This window comes from Miscanthus floridulus, chromosome 11 (genome assembly GCF_019320115.1).
Source record: "Miscanthus floridulus cultivar M001 chromosome 11, ASM1932011v1, whole genome shotgun sequence".
In the NCBI taxonomy this organism is placed as follows: Eukaryota; Viridiplantae; Streptophyta; class Magnoliopsida; order Poales; family Poaceae; genus Miscanthus; species Miscanthus floridulus.
In genome coordinates, this window is record NC_089590.1 from 97,772,548 (window position 1) to 97,799,189 (window position 26,642).

Consider the following 26,642-nt stretch of genomic DNA (forward strand, 5'->3'; position numbering starts at 1 on the left):
GTCTTCAGGGCCCTCCTAGGTCCTTTCCACCGTCGTCGCCTCTTCCTTCTCCACGGCCTCAACGTCGTGTAGTGCATAGAATATCGCCATCAGGATAGTGGCCTCATCCTCATCATCGGCTTGCGCTAGATGAGCCTGAGCCTTCTTGCCCTGCTTGCGATTTGGGCACTCCCGTGCCCAATGGCCTATTTTCCCGCAACGCCGACAGGCGTAGGAGTCGACCTACTTCTTCTCTGAAGAAGCCCTGCCGTGGTGCTTGCCCTTGCCAACGTGACTAGAGGAGACTGCCTTCCCGGAGTTCCTCCGAGCAGCCCACCCCTTTTCCGTCAGCAGGAGTTTTCCACTGTCCTTCATTGTTGTTGCCTGCTCTAGGCGCTCGTCCACCGCCCACAGACGGCCTGTCATATCCTCAATGGTGAGGGTGGTCAAATCCAGCATCGTCTCTATAGAAAGAGCGATCTGGATGTACTTTACTGGCACAGAGTGGAGATACTTGGAGACCACCTTCTCTTCGTCGATGGTGACGCCATGGCTCTTCAGCTTGCTGATGAGCGTCTGCAGGCGGAGGGAGAAGTCCTCCACCATTTCGCCAACCTTAAACTTGAGGATAACGTACTCCTGCTTCAGAAGCTGGGTCGTCGTCTTCTTTGCGTGGTCGGAACCAACGCGTATCGCCGCAATAGCCTCCCACGCCTCCTTAACCGAGCTCTTTGTCCCTAATGGCTCCCTGTACTCCATCGGTACAGCAGCGAGGATAGCCTCCAACGCTGACATGTCATCCTCCTCATTATCCGTGCCCTTGTCAACAGCATTCTAGAGCCGTCGGGCTCTGAGCTTGACCTTCATGGTCACCGACCACTCTCTATAGTTGGTGCGAGTCAGCGTCGGCCAACTGGTGCCACTGACCTCCCGCATCGTATGAACAACGACCTTCTCTCGTGGCTGGGCAGACACAACAGTGCCACTGCTGTCGCCCAGCTCCGAACCGCCCATCATCGCCAGTGGTTAGTCTAGCGACGGCGCTTGTACGACTCTGATCCACTTGTTGGCCCATAGGATCACTGGCTCAGGCGAGTGAACCACTCCGTCGATCTTACCGAGCACTCGCTAGTGTTGTCGAGCACCCACTAGCCATACCGACCACGAATGAGCGTTGTTCGTCCTCACACACTATGGCTAGAGCTAAAAGAAGAAGGGAGAATAGAGCATGTATGCACAATACAAGACACCAGCATTGGCTGAAGCCCTGTCTATGAGATGGCAAATCTGAACTCTCTTTACTGAGTTGCTGTGGTAGTCTATTTATACAACTCTATCTATCTAGTCCTAGTACAGCCCATATGCTGTAACAGTAACTAGATAACATACAGAGCTGACTCTGCGCCGGCCACTGCATGGCTATAGTGCTATAGGTGAGCCATGCGGCGCCTGCACCTGTAGCGGCTACAGTATCACAGTAGGGGACCTTTTCGACGTCGCCTTCACTTGCTATGTTCACGTGAGGTAATAGTAGATTAGCTAACAACGGTTGCCTCCACCACCTCAGCCGTATCCGCCGAAGTTGTTCCTCCCACCTCCTTGATTCATCTTCACACAGATCGTGGGTGCGAGCTCGACCCGCACAGTAGATGCAAACGATTTGATCGCCTCTTTCCATAGGTGACCGATGAATCTGGCTAGATTGGAACGGGGGGAAGGATTTAGATGAGCAGCAGCGGGATCCAATTTAAGGTTTAGGAAAAGGAAAAAGTCTACTTAACTCCCTCACCTTTCATACTTGGTCTACTTCATCCCCCAACTATGAAACCGTCTATTTTACCTCCTGAACTTTCTAAAACCGTCTATTTTATCCCCTGAGCGGTTTTCAGCGGCGGTTTTGCTACAGTAACAGCGGTTCTGCTATAGCAACATTGGGTTTGCTACAGTGCCGGCGGTTTTGAATTTTTTTTTATTTATTTTCGGTGAATTTTTGAAAAATCATAGTAAATCATAGAAAAATCATAAAATGAAAAATCTAATTTTATTAGACTCCACATAAGTAGATCTACACAGTGAATATATAATATGGTATGCTTTAGTACAATTTTTTTGTAGCTTTAGATTAATTGGAAAATCCAATTTTGTCTGTAATTAATTAGAATTTATCTATAACTAAGTTATACATAGTCCAATGAGTACGAAATTTTTATTATAGTTCAAGCATATAATAATTAGCGTACCATAAAAATTTCACCACAATTGGACCATAGAAGCTGCAGCTATGAATTATTTCAATTAATTACAGATAAAATTAGATTTTCCAATTAATCTAAGGCTACAGTAAAAATTTTGTATTAAAGCATACCGTATTATATATTCACTATGTAGATCTACTCATGTGGAGTCCAACAAAATTAGATTTTTTATTTTATGATTTTTCTATAATTTACTGTAATCTTTTCAAAGATTCACCGAAAGTAAAAAAAAAAAGAAAATTCAAACCCATCATTACTATAGCAACCAACGTTACTATAACAAACCCGTTGTTACTGTAGCAAAACCGCTGTCAAAAACCCACCCGGGAGGTAAAATAGACGGTTTTGAAAAATTTAGGGGGTAAAACAGATGGTTTTATAGTTGGAGGATGAAGTAGGTCATATATAAAAGATGGAGGGGTTAAGTAGACTTTTTTCTTTGGGAAAACCCCAGTCTGGATGTGGTGGGTCGCCTGATTGCGGGATGGGATGGCAATATCACCTGGGCGGTGACTAGAACCACCATCGTCTCTGACCTTCGGCTCACCCCCAAACTGATGTTTGATGCGTGTCTCAGCAGCTGGTGCCCGCCCTAGGATTCCTGGGACTATCAGCACCTTGGGGGGTAACCTAAACCATGGTCTCTGACTTGTAGGCCCTTTCTTCTCGATTTTGATTGAGTTCCTCTGTTCTTCTCCCGCCGTTGAAGGCAGCTTCTCTGGTCCGCCATTGGAGGCCCAATGAAGCTTGATTGGGATTGGTTTCAACTTCACTCTTCCCTGTCAATGGAATCGAGAGGAATGGATCCTTTCTCCGATCTCCGAGAGAACCTCTTCGATGCTGCATCGATCAGGAAACTGACACCCTTAGCCTTGCCACGGTGCCGCGAACTCTCCGCGATTGTTGGGAATTCCGCCGTGAAATTCGAGGACACCACATTGAAAGACCCCGATCCTACTCGCATCCCAACGTCGAGGGGACTTCCCGCCCGGATCGGTCTCCGAACTCGAACCGGAAGTCGTCGGCAGGGGATGGGTAGGGGGGGGGGAGGGTTCCGATGATGATGACGGCGCTACAAACTGTGCGGCAGGCGGAACCGAGGTTGCGGGGGCCTCCGATGACAGCTGAACAATCACCTTCTCCGCCCGCTCCCCTATCCTCAACGAGTGGGATTCCCGCCATGCATCCCGCAGTCGAAGGAGATCCTCGCGATGACAGATCAACTCCGCCGACGAGTCGGAGTTCTGGGCCGAGGGGGACAACGCGCCTGATGATGCTCGATGCATCTCCCGAGTGCGTGGAGATGTCAAAACCTGAGGAATTGGTCCTGATCGCTAGTGAATGTAGCTAGCAAAGAGGATGTGGATCCTGAAATCGGCAGCATGCTGCTAACTGCGAGTGTCTTACTGTCATATGAATTTCCAGACGGTGCTGTGCTTCTTGGGTTCGCTGACGAAACATGTTAGACATCTCTCACATTCCCATTGCTTGCAATAATTTGAATTCACAAGAAGTTCAGATCCTACAACTATTCTGAATTTCATTATGCAGCTCTGCGTTTGCACAGTTCAGGAAAAAACTTCAGATCCTACAAATATCTGTGCTGAAACATTTGGACTTGTAACTGGAGCATGTATACCTGAACATGGAAGCCTGAAATTACATACCGCGCGTACTGCCTAGCCTTAGGGGAGAAAATGGGAATTTTGCCCTTACGGGGAGTGGGCTTCGCTAGAATGTCGTTTGTAGGCTTCGTCAGAATGCCCTTATGAAATGTGTGTTTCACGCTATTTTGCCATTTCGTGTTTTTTTCCAACTTTGTAAATTTCTGACCCCATCTTTTTGAGCAGGCATGACCGTTTTACCCCTGTGTCCTTCTACCTTATCCTCTTGCTCTGCTTCTCACGGCACGACAATTTCTCCTTTCTCTCCCGTTCTCTCTCCGTCTCGACCGGTGTTTGGGCGGGAGCCCGACGCCGGCCGCCGCCGCCCGTCCGCGCCAGGCCGCCGTCGACAGGCCGCGCGTCACCAGGCGTCCTTGCCCCGACCGTCTGCGCTAGGCCGCCGCCGCGTCCGCGCCACGCCGCGGTCGCCGCCCCGACGCTTCTGCACCAGGCCACGGCCGCCGCCCCACCGCGTCCAGGCAATGATTTTTGTGGAATAGGTTCGTGCTAGGTTGAATTGTATCTGTGCAAAGTTTGAGAGCGGATCATGGAGGTTTGGGTAGGATTTGGTTAAATTTCTTGGAGCCGCCCTTTTCTGTTTGTTCCGCTCAGCTTCCTGTTCGTGCGTTTCTGGTTGGGGACAGTAGCCACCGATGTGAAGTGGAACGGCGCAGTGCAATCCCTGCCCTTCTATAAAAGCATTTTGGCGAAGCCCACCAACTTGAGGGTATTCTAGCGAAGCCCACTTCCCGTATGGACAAAATTCCCATTTTCTCACCCTTAGGGTGGCTGAGCCCTTTGTGTATGGCTTGCACATAAACTGTCACGGGTCCGGCTGCGTGTGCTGGTATACGTTTGGATTTTGCACTGGGTCTGGGTGCTGCTGCTTTCAGTTTCAGGTCATGGACAAGTACCGGAGAAGGCAGAAACACCCAAAATAATTTGACAAGGCACGGATTTTTTTTTAAAAAAATGGTGAATTGTCATAGACCTATACTTCCAAGATAAAAGTCCTCGTCTCCTCTTCTTATATAATAAAAAACATGCTAAGATGAAAGTCTTCGAAAGAAATATCTCCTGACAAAGATCTCCAATGGCAATGAGTACGTACGTATGTGATCTGGTAGCAGATGCCCAGTTTCATTCATTCAGTTCGTTCCAAAAAAAAAAAAGTTTCATTCATCCAGTAGTAACAAGTAACAACAACATGCCACTGCATATAGGATTGCATGAAAGAAGTTACTACAAGTCACTGCATCAGAGCATCGGCGTCCTTGTTGCGCAGCACAAATAGACATACGGGAATAGGTGGTTTTCTGAGCCAGAAGCCGGAGCACTCAGGCTGGAAAATTCGTCTCCAGAGCTTGCTTACCCCAGCGCGCCGTCGCCGACGTCGTCGTCATCGTGCGCGTCGTCGCCGCCGGCAGTGTCCGCGTTGACGACGTCGACGAGGAAGTCGAAGAGGTCGGTGTTGTGCACGGCCGTGGCGACGTCCTCCCTGTGCACGGTGCGGCGCTTGCCCTCGAGCGTGGCGGCCCAGGCGCGGCGGGTGAGCTCGGCGACAAAGAGCTCGCACGCCTTGGAGAACACCACGGGCGCCTCGCCGGAGATCATCCTGGCGCCGCCGTCCGCGGTCTCCCCCGCGGAGCGCTTCATGATCTTCTTGATGCGCGCCAGCGGCAGCGCGTGCGGCCCCGTCCGCGCCGACACCCCGCCGCAGAAGATCCCCGAGTACGGCCTTGCCTGCCTCATGGCTAGCTAGCTAGCTAGCTGTGCCACTGCCCGCCGCCGTACGTCGATCGCCGGTGCAACGATCTATCACAGCTTACTAACTACCGATCACAGCTTGTGTGTTAGAGTAAGCTTCACCGAGATTGGATGAATTGAAGGAGGGGGTGCGTCTTATATACACGCATGTGATGTTTGACCCTGTGAGGGCGCCGGGCCAGGTACGGTGAGGTAGAGGAGCGCGTGGCGTGGTGCGTCGCATCTCCCAGTTCGCTGCCCAAGGCCGGCAATGGAGGTGGTGGTGGCGGCCGGCCGATTGGACAAGGACCGGCGCCAGACGGGAATAAACAAACGGAAGAGATGGCTGCTGCGATGGTGTACGTACGTTGGGGAGTAGAAAATAATTGGTCTACTAGAACTCTAGACGTAGCTTTCGCGACTGTCTCCAATAAAAATTTAAAATAAATAGCAAGAGATCTAAGATTAGTCTTTAACGGAGTATCTATACGGGACACCTATTTTGGCCTGTCGGAGAGACGCAACCCAAATATGGACATCCTCTTTCCTGAAAATTCATTTACAGAAAGGATTATCTTTTGAGTTTTGTTGTTGGAGAAGATGCCGAATATGTATTGAACCTTTTGTCTATAGCGCTACGAATAAGTCTTGTATTTTGGGTGTTGTCGTTGAAGATAGCTTTAGGTAGGGTGCATTGCATTCAGGGTTTATTTGGACGTTGTTCCTTGCATTTGCATCCTTGCGCTGCTAGTCCTAGCTGCCCCGGCCCCATGCTTGCATCACGCAGCAGGCAGCACTTGTCGTCCAGAGAACGACGGCCACAGGGGACAGGGGAGGACCGAATCATATCGGTCAGGAGCTGATGATGAGGCGGACCAGGGAGCGTCCTTGCTTGCAAAGCGTACTTCGCATGTCACGTAACTGGTGTGATGAAACGTGCCGCGACGTACTTCTTTGCTTGCGTTGTCAAAAAAAAAGAAACTTTGCTTGCTGTGCTTTCGGGCCTAGTAGCAGTTCAGTTGGGCTGGGGCGTTTTGATTTTTTTTTTTGGCTAACAGTCCTTGATTTACGCCCTGTTTGAATATGCTTAAAATCAGATTTTCGATGGCTAACCGGCAGAATCAACCAAAATCCCACCAAACGCTTTGCGGTATCCACGATTTTCACCACAGCCCCCACCCATTCACCGCGAGATTAAATTGGGAGTTAGATTTTGCGTCCTACCACAGATCTTGTACGCACCGCACCGCACGGTGAGGAAAATGCGAACCAAACAGGCCCTTAAGAGTGTTCGAGAACGAAACAATCCCCTCCGGTAGGTCCACATGGATCGAGAGGGGACAAAGTGGAAAGTTAGCTCAATTCATATTACACTTGGAGCAACATATGTATCTATTATCTATACAACAGTGTTATATGGGAGCTTGGCAGGGCTCCTCCCCCGTGAGCTCCGTAGGCGGAGCTGGAGCACCTGTGCGGAGCTTCTAAGGGCAGCTCCGCGTCCGTACCGTGAAAAGGGTTCCAGCTCCTCTGATTTTGGACGCGGAAGTGCTCTGGCTGCTTGGGGAGTTTGGTGTGGCTCCGCCACCAGAGCGTGTGTGGAAGCCGCATCAAATTACCACCGAGTTCAGCCATGATCAAATATTTGGGTAATTTGTTGGAAAATTATTTTATAATTTTTTTGATAAATTCTAGTTGAGCCTAAACTATTGCGCGAGTTTGCTTTATCTTTATCACCGCTTTTAAAACTACTTATAGAGATAAATCGCATCATTGCAAAAGTTGAAATATCTAAAAATCCAGTTTTACAATTAAACGAACTTAGTAACTGATTTTTTTTAAGGGAACTTAGTAACTGATGAGTAACGTCAAACGGGCACAATCGACGTAGAAGATAGGAATGGATCCCAGCTACCTCGTGGACACTTGACAAGGGCTTCACGCTCCACGGCCCACGGGCCGAGTGTTTTTGAGTCCAACACCTGCCGACATGTTTTTGAGTCGACCTGCGGCTCTGGGCTCTGGCCGAGCGGCGAGCGCTCACAGTCACGCCCCGGCCTCACACGCTGCGCGCTTGCTGTTGCTGGCCCGCAACGTCCGTTGGTGTGCAGCCACCGCGGTCCGTTGGGCCACTTAAGGCGCCGAGTGGGTTGTCCGCTGGCCTTGGAAGGCTGGATATATTGGGCCGGACCGGGCCGCAAGTAAGATGGTGCTGCAGGCGGCGCCACGCTCAAAAAAAAAAAAAAAAGACTCTGGTACCTCTGTTTTCTTGCCTTTCCAAACGACGAACGGAACCGAAGCCGACAAGGACTGGAAATCGCCACCGCACACCGCCGCCCGCCGGGCCCCCATATTAACAGACGCGCGCGCACGGTGAAATTCTAGTTCCGCTCGCGTCCTCGCTGCTCCTTGATTCGATTCGATCAATTGGTTCCGTCTCGACCTTCAGGTGAGGCGACCTTTCCGCCTCTTCAGATATCTGTTCATGACGAAGGATGGCCTCCTTTGTATTGTCATGTTAGATGAATATGAACACAACATCCAATTCTGGGTGTGGGATACAATTCTTAGCAGTGCTGCAAAGTGGGTGCTGCGCAAAACTGTTCTGCTGGACATGACCCTCCCACTAGAACTGCAGTTGTATTGGCCGGCGTTGAGAATAGTGTGGTTTAAGGAGGAGAACAATGTGATCTTCCTGTGGACACATACTGGCATCGTCATGTTCAACCTGGAGTCGATGAAGTGTATGAAGGTGTATTCGCTACACCAAAATTTATCCTTACTCAAGCTTCATGACTGCTGGTACTGTCTTGTGACCCTCATGAGCCTGAAAGTTTCTAATACGCATGCATGATGCTTTGAAGTAAATGTTTCCTTGTATGACGGACTTGCTGTTTCTGCAGGTAGAGATGTTGGCCTGTTGTCTGTTGATGAGGTGCATGATAGATTCACCAAGGCAAGTGAGTAATTCTACATTGTTGTCTGTTGATTAGATGCATGATAGGATTCAACGAGGCAAGTCCTACATCTGTTCAGTAAATCGGTCAGTCGAAGCAAGCAACAAGTCGGGAGCCAAGATGACACTCCTCCGAGAAGGCACGCTTTCCTGCTTTTATTTTGCATACGAAATTTCCTTTAAACTTGTATGCTTAACTTAAGCATCCTAGCACTATGTAACCTGAGGATTCGATCTGAATGTGTATCACTGTATCTTTTATCGCAGACATGGATGTCTAGAACCCTAGAATAGTAGTAGTTTCATGAGTGTCTGTAAGACTGTAACGGGTTGACTTCAGTCTTAGATTCCCTGCTATTGTTACTGCAATCCATTGTTCCATGTTATTTTTTTTCTGAAGTTCTCCAGATCCTCACAATTGGTTGTAGTATCAAAGAGCCAACCATCCTTGGTCCATGAAATGGATCGAACTTGAATATATGCATGTGTGCTGCTGTGACTTGATTTCCAAAGCCCTCCTGTACTTTACTAGTCGGATCATCTTACACTTCATGCCACTCAATATAATCGGCATGAGGGACAGATGAGGAGGCCTGGTGGTTATGCTTATATTGTTCCTCCTTGCATTCCCTGCACAATGTGAGGAGATGTCTCATTACCATTGCCTGACTGCCTGTCGCCAATCAGCTGCTGTCCCTATCCGCCGTCCTCTTCAGGAGTTGAGGCTGCTGCACGCTGCAGTGCCAGGGCACCGGGGTCAAGAGGAAACGCGTGGGCTGACTGACCTGAGCCACCCACCCGTCGTGCATGCTCTTGCGGCGGCCGCGACCCCGACCCAGAGAGAATCATGTTCATTCGCAGGCAGCAAAAGCAGAGGCTCGGATCGTCTCTCGTTTTTTGGCTTTTCACTGCTGCCTTATTCATTTTTTGGCTTTTCACTGCTGCCTTATTCATTCATCTCTAGAGTTCAGAAGTGATCCATCTGCATTCTGGATACCGGTTGAACAAGCTTTACAGTTCAGTGACGGACTGTTCTTTAAAGATCAAGTGAATTGTCATGTACTGATTCATATATGCTGTTATCTATCAGATCAGAGAGAGGAGCGCACTTGACTTTACATCTGTCTAGGAGGGGGGGAGTATGATCCAAGCAGCATTCATCAGTGCCAGATGGGCCGATTTCTTCTTCTCCTCCTAGAAATGGGAGTACTCGTACGTGACCAACTCTTGTCCTCTCTCCGATCCATCACCCAGTCCATTCCACGTCCAATTTTTCTCTTCTCCCAGCTGTTTGCTGTACATACTAGCCCAAAAGTCTCTACGTGTACAACAGCAACGACTTCTCTGACTTGCTGTCTCGGTCTCCTAGCCAAAAAAAAAAAGACAATGTAATTCTGGATCTGATCAAATTTAAACTAGTCAAATTTAACTAAGTTCATAGAAAATAATATCAACATGTATATACTATTTCATGACAACTCGAATGAGACTTATTTGTTGTCATAAATGTTAATATTTTTATATGGATTCGGTTAAATTTGAAACTGTTTGATTTCTCGAAAAAAACGAGAATTATATTTTCTTTTTGTTTGGACCCCAAGTCCATGTTTGGTTGTTCTGGATGACTGGATCATCACAATTCAGACAGATGAGCATGACTTGCGAGCAGCAAGCTACAGTACTGAATTGGTGGTGTAGCCTTCTTTTGCCTTCTAGGCTAGGAGGACTCTGCAGCAGCTTTTCTTCCTAACTTCGCCCTCATAAAAAAAAGGTTGCCACTTTGCCCGCAAGAGGTATAATTAATAATAACAAGCGACAGCATACATCGGTATCTCTCTTGTGCTGAAACCCTTCACTTGTACGTGAAGGGAATAACTGGAAGTGCAGGTGCCCAACGGTGTGCGTTGAAGTGCAGAGTTTGGTCTTGCACGGTTCCGTTCCTGAAAGAGATGTCCTCTGCTTGCCTAACAATAACTAAGGGTTTCTCGTCCTTGAAAGCTGCATAGATAGCATTCTAGTAGTACTTGCTTAAGCTTCACACTGTACTCTGTACTGGTAAGATAAATATACCCATATAGTTTATACTGTCAAGGAATAAACTAACACAACTTGTACCCCTTTTTCTACAGAGACAGTGTCAGAAAGAGTGTCCTTGGTTTGCATTTAGTTAGTTAGTGGGCCTTGTTTAGATTGGGGTTAAGAATCGGTATTTGACACTGTAGCACTTTCGTTTGTATTTAACAATTATTGTCCAATCATGGCCTAACTAGACTCAAAAGATTCGTTTCGTAATTTACAATCAAACTATGTAATTAGTTATTTTTTTATCTACATTTAATACTCCATGCATGTGTCCAAAGATTTGATGTGATGAAGAGAGTGAAAAAACTTGTAATCTAAACAAGGCCTGGTGTCCGTTTGGTTTCCTCCTAGGAATGAATCAATGGACTATCTTCCTTACATGTGTCACACTGTCACCAAAAGAAAATAATAGCAGTGGATGTACTATTGAAAGAGCTTTGCTAAATGGAATGCAAAGACAGTACAGTATATTGATAGAATTGAAGGACCTCTAGGTACATAGATCAGTGGTAATTACTTAACTTAGACAAAACCTTGATGATGTACCTCACAGTCACGGCCATAGCGCCACCGTAGATGTAGTAGCGACGTGGAGGAGCTGTCCAGTGGCGGCGGCGAGGGCGGTGGTACTTCCCGTCATTCACAGCGCGCCCTTCTAGATTGGACTAGGGCTAGGAACCTCAGTAGGGCTAGCGGCTGCGATAAACCTCGTTTCTCAAGCCCCAGCCCCCACCTCCTTTACATAGCGCTGTGCGACGGGAGGCCACCAGCCAGGAGAGCGGCTGGGCGCCCTCGATCAGGACGTGAGTCAAGGGCCCAATTGACCGTTGGGCCAAATTGGTGGAAATCAACCTAACATTCTCCCCCTTATCTCACCTTATGTCTTATACTTAACTTACTTTATCTTTTTCCCATTTTATCACAGATCAGTGCATAGAGCATGCCTCGTCGTCACGGTCAGTTGCCATTAGATTTAACAGCTACAATGCACCTCTCTGTTTTGAAACAGATTCTCAACTAGGCCCTCAGTATCCAGAAATCATAGGTTTTCCCGTAGACCCATGTCGATTGTGTGTTCTCTGAACGCATTGGGTGGTTAGCCTTTGGTAAGCTGATCAACAAGTACTTGCTTGGTACTCATATGCTCAATGCTTTCAAAATGATTCTGGATTTTCTCCTTTATAATATATAACTTAGTGCTAATGTGCTTGGCAGCACACTTGACCTGTTGTCTTAAAAGTTAACTACTTTAAATGGTTATTGTTGTTGTCTACCATTGTTAAATCCGGGTACATATTCCCTTAACAACCTTTTGCCTGTTCCTAAAGCCCCATGACAAGCTATTCTATGGTATGCATCATTGATGACACCACAACTATTTTATTAAAACTTTTCCACAATAATACGCCAACTGCGAGTGTTAGCAACTACTGTGGATTTCACTATACATCTCGCCAAGACTTAACATTTTGTACCCATAATTATTTGAGAGTACTTGTTCTTTCTTACTCAGCATGAGGCCCATAATACTCTACAAAATTGCAAGACATTCTCAACTCAATTCCAGTGATCTATACCTAGACTGGACTTTTACCAAAATATCCTGGACGCGTAAGCTACGTCAGGGTAAGTTCTTACTTGTACATTCATTAAGCTTCCAATAACTGAAGCATATGGAACTATGTTCATTTGATCGATCTCATATCGGTTTCAGGAACACTCAAAGTTTCCAAATCTATTACCGTTGACTACAGGAGCAGGCGTAGATTTACTCGCATGCATACTTTGTTTCTTTAGAATCTTTTCTAAGTATGCCTTTGCGATAGTCCTAATACCCCTTTTCTTCTATCTCGGTGAATTTCTACTTCACCAAGATCATTCATATTGAAACTTGAGGACAAGAACTTCTTCTTCTTCAATGGCAGATTAACATCACTATTAGTGAGTAGAATGTCATCTATATACAGGATGTGGAAAATAAATTTTCCATTCTTGAACTTCGCATAAACGCTATTGTCCTTCTCATTTTTTTTAAACCCAAAACTTTCTTATTGTTTCATCAATTTCAAATACTACTGTCTAGAGACTTGTTTTAACCAATAAATGGATTTTTATAGGCAGCATCCCATACATTCTTTTTCTTCCACGACAAAACCTTTGGGTTGTGCCATAAACGTTTTTATATAAATCCCGTTGAGGAATGTCGTCTTTATATCCATCTGATATAACTCTAAATCGTAACGTGCCAATAGCACCATTGTGATTCTAAAAGAATCCTTGCATAAGACTGGAGAGAAAACTCTCATCATAATCTATTCATTCTCTTTGCATAAAGCCTTTTGCTACAAGTCATGCTCTATATCTTTCAATATTCTGTTTGGAGTCATATTTTGTCTTGTATACCCTTCCATAACCTACTGTTTTGGCTCCATTAGAAATTTCTTCTAAGTCCCAACCATCGTTGGTATTCATCGAATTCATTTCAACTTCCATAGCTTCTTGTCATTCAAACGAGTAAATGCTTCTCATGGCTTCTTCAAATGAGGTGGGATTACCCTCCATTTGAATTTCTTCACTAACATAGACTTCATAGTCATCAGAAAACTAGTTTACTAATTCTTTGAGACCTTCTGGGGCCTCAGCTACTAGCAATTTCATGTGGGGCTGTTGTTGCTCTTTATTGCCAAGAGGTAATTGATTCTACAGGCTCATGCATCATAAGATTCTTGTTTACATTATTCATCTTCTTTGAAGAGACAATAATAGGTGTTGTATAAGTCATACAACATCAACAGGTATCGAGAAATTCATTGTTTTGAATCACTGAAGTGGGCACGCGGTCTCGCTGCTCTTCAAGTCATAGGTCTCTATATAACGTGCTCCCCCAGATCATCCCATCTTTTATAAAGATAGTGTATCTTCAAATTTCTTATTTGGGTTTAAACTATTAAAACCTTATATGGCGCTTTAAGCACCGCCTTAATATCTTTGATGGTGACTACGCTATATTCCTCTCGAAACTTTAAAAAATCTAGGAATTTAGTTGTTTCTCTGCTTAGGGGTATCATTATTATGACTGATGGTCACATTCATCAAAAACTTTATCTCACTCTTAATGAAGAGTACACATTCATCAACATCTTTATCTCACTCTTAATAAATAGTACACATTCATCAATATCTTTATCTCACTCTTAATAAAGAGTAGTTTCTTAATTGATCTTAATTCTTACTATTAATTCATCTCACAATTCTCTCACTTGAAATATGGCATGAACTTTACCTCTATAATTTCGAGAGCTATTAAAAAAAACTGTGAATGATGAGACACTTATGACTTACTTCATTCACATGATTATGCCATGCAAATAAAGTTATTTCTTGATCCGTATATGAGTACATTGTCCCCATTCCACTTTAAGAACTCAACGGGGTCTTTTATGAGCGGTGCTTTTGCAAGTCACACTTGCATCTTTTCTTATCTTTTAGTTAGTATTGACCATGACGGTGCATTTCTATTGTGCCATGGTCAATACTAGGATAGCATAAGAGCTACCTAAACTTCTCTCGCTATGCAGGATACAAAAACATAGGAGTCATCATAAAATTTCTCCCGCTATGCAGGATGGACTAGCATAAGTACTATGCCAAACTAAAAGTGCAATCAAGCCCTAATTGTGGGTTTTGGTGATAATAACCACGTAATTAGAGAACTAATGAGATTTATCGAGATGATAAATAGGGAATTCATGTTCGAGGATGCTACACGAAACGGAGAAGCCCCCAATTACTAATGTAGATGGCTTCAAACTCAAAGAAGGTTTAAATTCTTTTATATTTTAAATTTAAGTATAGAAAAAGCTGTACTATAAAGGGGAACACAATGCTTAAGCTAATATATGCTATCAAGTGCTCAAACATACACATACATCCTTAGATTCACAGCCAAGATAGTCTACACTTCACTCTTACCCTTGTTGTATTGCGTGGTGCGACACTGCCGCACTTAGAGAGAGGCACTACCGCACTTAAGCCACGACACTACCGCGACTTAAGTGACCGTTGGGGCTGAGGGGGTATTTATACCCATCCTCTTCCTCTTCAGCATCTCTCTTCTGGCTCTTGCTCATTCCAGCTCATCGAAAACAGAAAAGGAGCTCTCTCTCTCTCTCTCTCTCTTTCTCCCTTCATTATTGACCTCAAGTCCTAAGTAAATCCATTGATTTCCCCATCAATCCTTAAGAGAAAAGGGTCCAAACTCGATTAGAGAGTAGTTTCATTGATTCCCCAACTCTAAAGAGCACTTGGCTAACGTTTTGACCTATGGTTGTGTTTGTTACTCTTGAAACTTGGCTCCTAACCGGTTAGAGCGTCGCCCGTGGAGCTTGCTAACTTGTGTGGCAGCCTCAGGAGGTTTGTAACCATCTCTTAAAGCTAATAAACTCACCCCTCGTTTTAAAAGTTAAGTCTCTTGACTTGAGAATGAGGAAGGGTTGAAAAGCCCTAAGCCTTAGTGGCTAACTTCAACAACGTGGAGGTAGGCAAGCCTTGGTGGCGAGCCGAACCATGTGATAAATCATTGTGTCACTTATGTTTGATTTACATTACTTGCATAATATATTGTGGTTGAGGTGATTTCTAGGGTTTCTAGTCGATCTACTTGTGTGTGGTGTTCCTACTACTTCTAGCTCTTGATCTGTGATTGTCATACCTGTAGTAAGCTAGGAAATTTCTCCGATCTAAATTTTTATTCACGGATTTTAAACTGTGACTCGAAGTTGTCTGTAGGTGCAGTAGTGCCGTTGTTCTGGCCCGACAGTGCCGTAGTTCGGCAGTGCCGCCCCCTAGAGCGGTAGTGCCGTAGGATGAATTTGATAAAAGTTTGAGTGTTTGTTTTGACAGGCCTATTCACCCCCCTCTAGGCCAACCAGAGATTCTACATAAACTTCTCCCCATGCGGGATAAATCTATATATAAACACACTTGCTTAATCCAATGTTGGTCAAATTAGACATGCATGTTACTTATTGCAACTTTTATCATAAAAACATTCACTTATATTTTATTTTTCAATTAAATCTTCCCATTGGTTCCAATTTAATCAGAAAATTAGTAAACTAACAAAAAATTGTCCTGAACTGACTTGACTCAAGCCTTTTCATTCATGTACCCCAGCATTGTAGGCTTGTAGCCCGTTGGCATGCAGCCGAGTGATCTCGTCGATTAAAAAATAAAACTTACAAGATGCTTCTACATCAATTCTACATCACCGTTGGGCAGAAAATATAATTAATACAGAAAACTCATAAATTAACTTGAAAGACATATAACTACTCTTTAAAATTAAATTCTCATGTTGATTCAAATTTAATTAGAAGACGATCAACATCGTTGGAGTAGAAACATGAGAATAAAATACATTCTATTAGTTCAGGAGCATTTCTTGGTCTTTATCTATTCTCTAAAAATTTGACCATGTTAGTGTAAAAATTTATCAGAGATTTAAACTTCAACCTTAAAATCATTATAATATTGTTATCATCAACGTTGGTCAAAAAATAACAATATCATAATTTAACATAAATAAATCGGACTACTCCTCTAATTTAAAATTTTCTATTAGTTCTAATTTAATTAGAGGATAAACATAATTATAATTTACTAAAAGTAACAGCTCTTCAAATTAAATTCTCCCGTTGGTTCGAATCTAATTAGAAGATAATCAATATTAAACTTTGTAATGGAAACATAAAAAATATAATTTATCTACTTTTTAGAAGCATTTTACTATACTTATCTACTTTCTAAAAAAAATATCCCACTGGTTCAAATTTTGACAGAGATTTAAACTGAACAAAAATCATCAAAATTTGCTTCTAAAAATAATAAAACATTTCATAATCTTTATTGTGCATACAGTCCGGCCCATCACTATTGCGCGTTCGCGCGCGCGGCCAGCGGCCTCCTTCCCCGTCGCGCGCGCTCGCTCCCACGCGCCTAGGACGCAACCTGGGCCTGGGCTGGGAATCCGCTGCCCCGGTTGGTCCAAATGTTGGCCCGAGCAGTCTCGGTCGTTGACCTCAATTGAACGGCAAGACGTGAAACTCGGCGAGAGAAACTTCCGGCCGGCAGATCTTCCCAAACCCTAATTTCACTTCTCTTCCCCTGCCTCTCTCTCTTCGCCACGCTGCTTTCTCTCCCTTCTCTCTGAAAAGCAAGGCAAGTTCGAGATGGCGGCACCGCCACCGGTCCCCTCGCCGATGCGCGCGCCGCCGTCGAGCGGTCGAGTGACGGCGCCCACAGCGCGTGTGCGTGGCTCCCCAAAACCCTAGCCGCATTTGCCCTTTCCTTTTCCCGCTCATCGCCGCGGCTGGAGAGAAGAGCAGCTGTGAAGTGGCGCCGCCGCCGGTCCCCTCACCGGCGCACGCGCTTGCCCTAGGCCGAGTGCGCCGCCGTCAAGCGGTCTGGGTGACGGTGCCCTAGTTCCCCATATGCGCTAACCCTAGCTCTATCCCTCTCTTTGTCGCACACCATAGCTGCCACACCCGAGCTGAAAGGGCGGACACAACGCAGGAGGTGGCGGTGCCGCCCTAGCGACCTTCGCTAGTGCACGCATACGGCCGGAGCCACGCGTGGCGCCGTTGAGCGGGCACCGCGGTAGTGCTCTTTGCACCCTGTGCACGTGTACGTGGCGCCTCTCTTCCATCGCGCGCTGTCTTCCCACACGACGGCAGTACCGCCGGCGGTGAGCAGAACCCGGGTAGGTCTCTCCTCTCGCCGACCTCTCTTCTAGGGTTAGGATTAGGGTTAGAGTTTTAGGTTCCGATCCGATTTGAATCACTTGATTCTTGATTTCTATTTTGTTTTCTACCCCAATCTGCTAGATCTACACCCTAGAACCTCGGCTCTGGTACCATCGATAGAATTGAAGGACCTCTAGGTGCATAGATCAGTGGGTAATTACTTAACTTAGACAAAACCTTGATGATGTACCTCATTGTCACGGCCATAGCGCCACCGTAGATGTAGCAGCGACGTGGAGGAGCTGTCCAGTGGCGGCGGTGAGGGCGATGGTACTTCCTGTCGCTCACAGCGCGCCCTTCTAGATTGGACCAGGGCTAGGAACCTCGGTGGGGCTGGCGGCTATGATGAACCTCGTTTCTCGAGCCCCAGCCCCCACCTCCTTTACATAGCGTTGCGCGACGGGAGCCCACCAGCCAGAAGAGCGGCTGAACGCCCCCCAATTAGGACGCGAGTCAAGGACCCAATTAACCGTTGGGCCAAATTAGTGGAGATCAACATAACATATATTGCTTCAGAATGTCTGAAGAACCAGGCATGCACACGAGTGTCAAGCTTGATTTCAGAAGACAGTTTTCAGCTTTTAAGTTGTGCAGAATCTAATCTATGTACGAGTGCCTGCTATACGTACTTAAAACCTGGAGTAATATAATATAATAGCTCGCAATTAGCTACTGCAATTACAATATATATATGACGAAGCATCCAGCCCATGCTTTTCCCTCGTCTTCTTTCTTTACACCCTCATGATCCTTCCTAGCTGCCTTTTTTCCCCCTCCATTAAACTAGCAGCTGCTGCGTGCTAGTACTTTCCAAAAGCAACGACGCTTGAAAGCCCAACATGCCACCAGCATCCGTTTCCTTCATAGATCATTGCTGCTAAGGACACTTGCTCTTCCATCACTAGCGCCGTAACGAAAAGAATGCCATTCTAGGTTGTAGATTATAAGATGTACTATTTATATTCGACTACTAAGTTTATAAAAGATATTATCGACATTTATATCTCTAAATAAGTTTATTATAAAAATATTCAACGAAACTTATTATGCATCATAAATATATTAGTGTTTTTTGTACATTTGGTCAAATTTGAAATTCATCGGCTTAAAAAGAGTCCGGCAAGAATGTCGTTCTTTTTAGGACGGGGGAGGGGGTAATTAAACTACAACATGGTGCTGCTAGTGCAATCTAATCACGCTGGCAATGCAACATGCATGCACTGACCCAGTGTGTCTCTGCTAGCACAAGTCAGCATGCATCCGAGCCTCTGAATTTTCAATTTGACGGGCGCCAGCCACCACTAGGATGGATATGAAAGTGCAAGCTGAAAAGCAGCAAAGGGAAGGCGGTCGAGAGAGGAGTGGTGGGGTGGGTGATGGATGGCTGTGGCTGGCTGGCTGGTTGTTAACGGCAGGGGACCATTCGCTGCAGGGATCTAAGGCAGGTCAGGTCCCAATGCTAGTTTGCTGATGCTGGTTCTAGCTCCGATCCGTGTATCCATGGAGGACGAGACGAGCAGGTGCAGGTCAGCTGGTATTAAAAGAGGCCAACGTCAGAGAACCGAAAGGCGGCAATGCAATGCAAGGAGGAGACCCAGACCAGACCAAACGGAGCTGGACCAAAGTGACCACATGCCGACATGCGTGCCTTCAATTCTCAATACATGGACAGTTCACGGTTGTATGTGTACATGCTACCCAAAGCCACCAGCAGTGCTCCGATCCCTTTGTAGGACAGCATACTATTTCCACTGTTTTCTTCAGAGGAAAGGAACTCTCAAAATGGCTCCTTATTTCTTTTCTTTCTCTTTTTTTTTAGGAGAATTGATTGAATCCATCAACCTTTTGAATGTGTAGATGCATGCTCTTGACACACCTGAGGTGATGACTAATAAAGAACCTGACATCATTACATCACTAGTTATCACCGGTTAAACCCTCTTTGGTAGGATTTCTCAAGGGGTCTCAGCTCTTACTTCTCTGGTTTTCTAGACGCGCCAACCAAACGCTAGCGTATAAAACGGCTCTGAAAGAAGCTGCAAAAGAAAGAAACCGTTTTTTATACTAGACGAGGAGGGTGAAGCCACCCCCTAAACATAGCACCTCTGGCTTTTCTGGCTTCTTAATTAGACGAAGCTGGTTGCAAAGAAACCCTGCGCACTTCCTCCGTTAATTATAAATCACTTTGACTATTTTTGGTATATAGATTTTACTATGTATCTAGACATACATTATATTTAGATACATAGCAAAATCGATGTACCACAAAGAAAAAATCAAAACGACATATAATTCAGTACGGAGGGAGGACTAAACATGATGACCAAATCAGATGCCGTCTTAGAAATAAAGCGTGCAGTTAAACTTGATGGATTCCTCCTGTTTCCCTTGTGCTGTTGGATATTCAGGACTTTTATTGCTGAAAGAAAGAAATTAAAGATAATAACATAATAGAGACGCGGTTGGTCACGCTCAGGTGCCCCTGGGTCCTTCGTCCTTACACACGGTACAGTACTCTGCCATCATAGGAGCTGGAGACACACACGGCCATGAGATCTTTAGGTGGTGCGCCGTCCTATTCGTTCCTGCATGGCTGCATGCTCCACGGACAAGCAAAAACTTGCCATCTGTCATGCAGATCAAAGGCAGACAAAACTGGACCGTCCTCACATCACTTTGCCTAACGCACGCAGGGGGCTAGGGGGCTATTTTTATCTTCCCGGTTACTTGAATTATGGGCTCAACAAGATAGAGACACAACGATACTATCACTTGGTGCTCACTGCAATGATGGTGGTGCTACGTGCAGCGTGTGTGACAGCATGATCTGCATAGATGTTTATTACATGCGACCAATCCCCACCACAGTCTTAAATTAACAACTCCCTTTCTACGCCTTTAAGCAAGCAAAGCACTCATTCAGCAGAAGAAAAACAAAAACAGAAACCAGTCATTGTGGTGAGTGGGACAGAGGAGAGGAGACAGGCATCCGGGAGTCTTGCCGGCCTTTGTCTGCCCTCTTTCATGGCTGGCTGGTGGCTTCCAAGTTACTCAGCCTCCTCCTCAATTGCCATGGCCCAGGCTTGTTGGTATTGTATACGACGACGTGTGCCAGCAGGTAGAGTTATCCTTGTTAGATTGATCTCCACCAAGTTGGCCCAACGGTCAGTTGGGCACTTGATCCGTGTCCTGATCGGGGGCATCCAGCCGGTCTCCTGGCTGATGGCCCCCCGTCGCACAGCGCTATTAATAGGAGGTGGACGCTAGGGCTTGAGTTACGAGGTTCACTGCAGCCGCCAGCGCCCCACCGATGTCCTAATCCTAGTCCGATCATGAGGGTGCGCTGTGAGCGACGGGAAGCTCCATCGCCTTCACCGCCGTCACCAGACCGGACCGCGCCTCCACGTCACTGCTACCTCGTAGGCAGCGCTATGGACGCGACTACGCTCAATGAAGTACTTAACAAGGTATTGTATAAGTCAAGTTCTACCCCTGATCTATGCCTAGAAGTACTATCAGATCTATTAATGGCATCAAGAGCCAGGTTCTAGTGCGAGATTTAGACTGGGGTAGAAAAGTGAAAAGAAATTACAAAGAGAACCTAACCCTAACTCTAACCCAAGAAGCAAGGACGAAAAGGGGAGGTTCCTACTTGGGTACACTCACCGCCGTCGCCACCGCCGTTGTGCGGGAAGAAGTCCTGCCACCGCCGGCTGCCTAATGGCGCTGCGCGAGAAGTCGTGCGAAGCCAGCACTGTTTTCACCGTCGCACGGGCCGAGACTCAGGGCACCGTCACGCGGCCGCTCGACGGCGGCACGCTCACCCTCGGGCGAGCACGTGCGCCGGCGAGAGGCCTCGCAGCGGCGCCATCATCCTCCTCCTGGCCGCAGACCTTGCTCGCTCTGTGCGGGGATATAAACGGAAGGGAAAGGGGGCGAGAAAGCAGAAGAGGAACGGGAACCGGACTTGCTCCGACAGCGCCCGACGAGAGGCTCCGCGGTACCGCCGCCATCCCACCGCCGTAGCGCAGGAAGCCGGCGCTCCACCGAGCAGCGCACACGCGCTAAGGGCGCCATCGCTAGACCGCTCGACGGCGGCGCGCTCACTCTACTGTGGGTGGGCGCACCGACGAGGGGACCGACGGCGGCGCCGCCATCTCCGACCGCCATGGTTTTGGGGAGAAATGGAGAGAAAGCTGGGTGCCACGGCTAAGGAGAGTAGACGGGAGAGGAAAGGAAGAAATGAAATTAGGGTTTCGGTGACGCGCCGCGGCAGGTGGTTTTGATCTCGCAAGAACGATGGACGTCCATCGGATCAGGATCAACGGCTCCGGGCGCTCGGGCTTCTTTCAGCCCAGGCGGGTTGAGGAAATCCCGGCCTAGGCCTAGATTACGCCCTGGGACACGGGGGAGCGCAGCGCGAGCCGCCGCCGACAGCAGTGCGTGGGAGCAAGCTGGACCGAGCTCGGGCGCGCGGATGAGATAAGCAGGCCGCTGGGCCGCGGATCAGATTTTCACATTTTCGGGCCAAATGAACAGTAAATAGTGAGGTTTTGTTTTATTATTTTCAGAAGCAATTTTTTGATGTTTTTTTTGTCTAGTTTAAATCTCTGTCAAAATTTGAACCAACGGGATAATTTTTTCAGAGAGTAGATGAGTCCTGTAAAATGCTTCTGAAAAGTAGATAAATTATTTTTTTCATTTTTTTTGCTGCAAAGTTTAATGTTGATTATCTCCTAATTAAATCCGAACCAACAAGATGATTTAATTTAAAGAGAAGTTAATTTTGGTTCAGTAAATTATTATTATGTTCATCCTCTAATTGAAATTAGAGGAGTAGTCCAATTTATTTATGTTAAATTATGGTATTGTTATTTTCTTACCAACATTGATGATAACAATATTATAATGAGTTTAAGTTTGAAGATGAAATCTCTGATAAATCTTACACCAATGTGGTCAAATTTCCAGAGAGTAGATAAGGACTAAGAAATACTCCTGAACTAATAGAATGTATTTTATTATCATATTTCCGCTGCAACGATGTTGATTATCTTCTAATTAAATTCGAATAAACAAGACAATTTAATTTTGAAGAGTAGTTAAATGTCTTTGAAGTTAATTTATGCGTTTTATGTAGTAATTCTATTTTCTGCCCAACGGTGATGTAGAATTGATGCAGAAGCACCTTGTATGTTTTGATTTTAACCGAGATCACTTGTTTGCATGCCAACGGGCTGCAATGCTAGGCTATGTGAATGAAAAGGGTTGAGTCAAGCCAGTTCAGGACTGTTTTTGTTAGTTTACTAATTTTCTGATTAAACAAGAACCAACGGGAAGATTTAATTAAAAAATGAAGTAGAAGTCAATGTTTTATGATAAGAGTTGCAATAAGTAACATGCATATCTAATTTGACCAACGTTGGATTATGCATGCGTGTTTGTATATAGATTTATCCAGCATGGGGAGAAGTTTGGCATAGTACTTATGCTAGTCAATCCTGCATGGCGAGAGAAGTTTTATGATGACTCATATGCTTTTGTATCTCGCATAGCGAGAGAAGTTTGAGTAGTTCTTATGCTATCCTAGTATTGACCATGGCACAATAGAAATGCACCATCTTGATCAATACTAATCAAAAGACAAGAAAAAAGATGCAAGCGTGACTTGCAAAAGTACAGTTAATAAAAGACCTCGTTAAGTTCTTGAAGTAGAATGAGGAAAGTGTACTCCTATACGAATCAAGAAATAACTTTATTTGCATGACACAATTATGTGAATGAAGTAAGTCATAAGTGTCTCCTCGGTCACAGTTTTTCTGAATATTTCTTAAAATTATGGCAGTAAAGTTTATGCCATATTTCGAGGGGGAGAATAGTAAGATCAATTAAGAAAGATACTCTTCATTAAAAGTGAGATAAAGATCAATTAAGAAAGATACTCTTCATTAAGAGTGAGATAAAAATTAATAAAGATGAATGTGACCATCGGAGGAGTACAACGGTCATAATAACGAAACCCCTAAGTAGAGAAATAGCTAAATTCCTGGACTTTTTAAAGTTCCAACAGGAAGATAGCATAGTCAGCCTCAAAGATATAAAGACGGTGCTTAAAGCGCCACATGAGGTTTTAACAGATTAAACCCAAACAAGAAATTTGAAGGTACACTATCTTTTTTTAAGATGGGATAATCTGGGGGAGCATGGTATGTAGAGATCTATGACTTGAAGAGAAAAAGGACTGCGTGCCCACTTCAGTGATTCAAAAACAACAAATTTCTCAATACCTATTGATGTTGTATAACTTATACAACACCTGTTGTTGGCTCTTTGAAGAAGATAAATAATGCAAACAAGGATCTTATAATATAGGAGGTTGTAGGATCAATTGCCTATTGACAATGAAGAGCAACAATAGCCCCATATGAAAGTGCCAGTAGCTAAGGCCCCACAAGGTCTTAAAGAATTAGTAAACCAATTTTTTCTGATGACTATGAAGTCTATGTTAGTAAAAAAATTCAAATAGAGGGTGATCCCACCTTATTTGAAAAAGCCATGAGAAACGTTTACTTGTCTAAATGGCAAGAAGCTATGAAAGTTAAAATAAATTCGATGAATACCAACGTTGTTTGAGACTTAGAAGAAATCCCTAATGGAGCCAAAAAAAGTAGGCTGTAAATGGGTCTACAAGACAAAATATGACTCCAAAGGGAATATAGAAAGATATAAAGCATGGCTTGTAGCAAAAGGCTTTGCGCAAAGAGAAATAATAGATTATGATGAAAGTTTTTTCTCCAGTCTCATGTAAGGATTCTTTTAGAATTATAATGGTGTTAATGGCACAACCCAAAGGTTTTTTCTTCAGATGGATATAAAGACGGCATTCCTCAGTGGGGATTTGTATGAAAACATTTACATAGCACAACCCAAAGGTTTTGTCATGGAAGAAAAAGAAAGTATGCGATGTCGCCTGTAGAAATCCATTTATGTGTTAAAACAAGTCTCTAGATAGTAGTATTTGAAGTTGATGAAATAATAAGAAAGTTTGGGTTTAAAGAAAATGAGAAGGACAATAGCATTTATGCGAAGTTCTAGAATGGAAAATTCTTTTTCCAAGGTCTGCCCGACACCAGCCCCTCACCTCGTCCCTTTCCATATCAACAAACGCATGATTGTTTGTGTTTGACGGGAGGGGACGCAGTCGTTGGACTGGATTGGTGGTGGACGTGGGTGCCTCTTCTGTCACTCTCTCCCTTTCTCCCCCCTTCCCTTGTACGGGACAGGACCGAGACCGGGAGGGCGGCCAGTCTATGTTGTGTTGTGCTGTCACACTCGTCTCCGTCGCGCGCTCTAGGGTCTGGGGCCGGTAGGTCGCGGTGCCCACATCTCGATCTACCGCCCGCCCGCTCACCTCGTTCATTTTTTGCTCTGCTGCCGCTGATCCTGCCGCGTGCGTCGGTGTTTTTCCCGTGTCCCTCACTCCTTTGGCTTAGAATCCAACTCCCCGTCTAAATTTTTTGTTTTTTGCTCTCTTTTTTTGGAAAGTTTGTCACAAATATGCCGTAGTAATTAGCGCTGAGATTACATGTCTCGACACTAGAGCAATTGGCTCCGAGCTTCCTCAGCCATGTCGGCAACGACGCAAACGTGGCGGTGACATGGCAGCCACCTCGGCGCTGGGGTCATTGGCACTGAGCTTGGCATCAAGATCTATGGCGCTGAGCTTGACGGCAAGATCTATGGCATCGAGGTGGTATTTTAACCCAGCGTCCAACCTTCCTGGCCAAGGCTTCTTCCTCTTCTTTCTCCTCCCACTCGGGTTTTTACTCTCTCCACTTCACCCTACCTCATGAATCGGCATATTGGACCTTGGAAACTTTGATTTGATCCATAGATCTTCGAGAGCAAGGTATCCTCGCTCCCCTCCTAGTTTTTTTGCATCGATTCGGTGTATATTAGTCAGATTTTTTAACCTAAGAATCATCATTACTTAGGGTTTCATGCAATTTTTAATATTTATATTATACAACCAAGGTAACCTTAGTGCATGTTGTTATATTATGGGTTCATTATTGTGGATCAAATGGGAAACCCTAGGTTTAGGGTTTAACGTTAATTAGAATGAAATTGGTTAAATTTTAGTTATGGCTGGATGACCGGAAATGCCTTCGACCCATTGCCTCTACCTAGTGGTGTTCCAGAGTCCATGTGCTTTTGTGGCGATCCTTACAAGGTAGCCAAGTTCGATGAAGAGGACACGTATAGGCAGAGGTATTGGATGTGTTCCAATTTTGTGTTTGAGCCTACACTTCGTTAATGCCGCATTAACAAAATGATGAGGAATTGATGTTGTACAATAATTATTTTGTGTCATATGAAATCTTGCATAATTTTTTTTGTTTTATAACAATTGCATTTGTTGCATACCCCTCCACCGCTCTGTGATTTTGAGAAGTGGATTGACACTAAGATCAAGCCTGAGGACAAGGAATAGATGCAGAAACTGTTGCGGTGGGGGGCAGAGAATAAGGAGATGATGGAGAAGAGACGCAGAGAGGAGGCTACAGAAAAGGAGCACAAGGAAGAAGTGGAAAGGAGGCATGTTGCTGCGTACAGGGAGGAGAGGGAGAAGAAGCTTGAGCGTGCACGTCAAGCGAAAGCAGCGATGGAGAAAAATCTTGATGCCCTGAGGAAGGGAAAGTGGCCTCATTGCACTCAGTAGTCTCCATGACTTGCTAGTTCTATGATTTATTCATTAACAATGTTGTCTACTATTAGACTTTTCATTGTGTTGTCATATAATGCACTTTAAGTATGGGCATACTTAGGTCATGTACTGCATTATTTAGTTTGTCGACATGTATTTCTAGTATTACTATGTTGTTTAATATGTTATAGTATTGGACTTTTCATTGTGTTGTTGTTTTCATTATCTATGGTCATAATATTCAGTTCAATATTACAGACGTAGTGAAATGAGATCATGTACTGCAAATAAAACCTAACGAAGTAGGGCATTATATAATTCAACAGGCACAACACATGAAATGGCATGTGAGAACATGTACCAAACTAGGGTACAGAGGTCCTGAACTAAACCTAATATGCCTTAGGTAATTGAAGTGAACAACAAGCACACGAAATGGCATGTGAGAAC

General features: G+C 45.1%; 1 protein-coding gene across 1 annotated transcript; it reads right to left on the minus strand.

The window, feature by feature from the left end:
- Positions 1–5,069: 5,069 nt before the first annotated feature.
- On the minus strand, positions 5,070–5,959 carry LOC136494739 (nuclear transcription factor Y subunit C-2-like). The gene is made up of 2 exons (XM_066490916.1): positions 5,809–5,959; positions 5,070–5,730 (listed from the first exon to the last, which is right to left on the minus strand). The coding sequence occupies exon 2, from the start codon at positions 5,648–5,650 to the stop codon at positions 5,267–5,269; it is 384 nt and encodes a 127-aa protein (XP_066347013.1). The 5' UTR covers positions 5,651–5,730; positions 5,809–5,959; the 3' UTR covers positions 5,070–5,266.
- Between the last annotated feature and the right edge of the window lie 20,683 nt (positions 5,960–26,642).

Bases quoted from the DNA above. Each gene is read 5' to 3' on its own strand.
- LOC136494739 (XM_066490916.1), bottom strand. From the start codon at position 5,650: ATGAGGCAGGCAAGGCCGTACTCGGGGATCTTCTGCGGCGGGGTGTCG.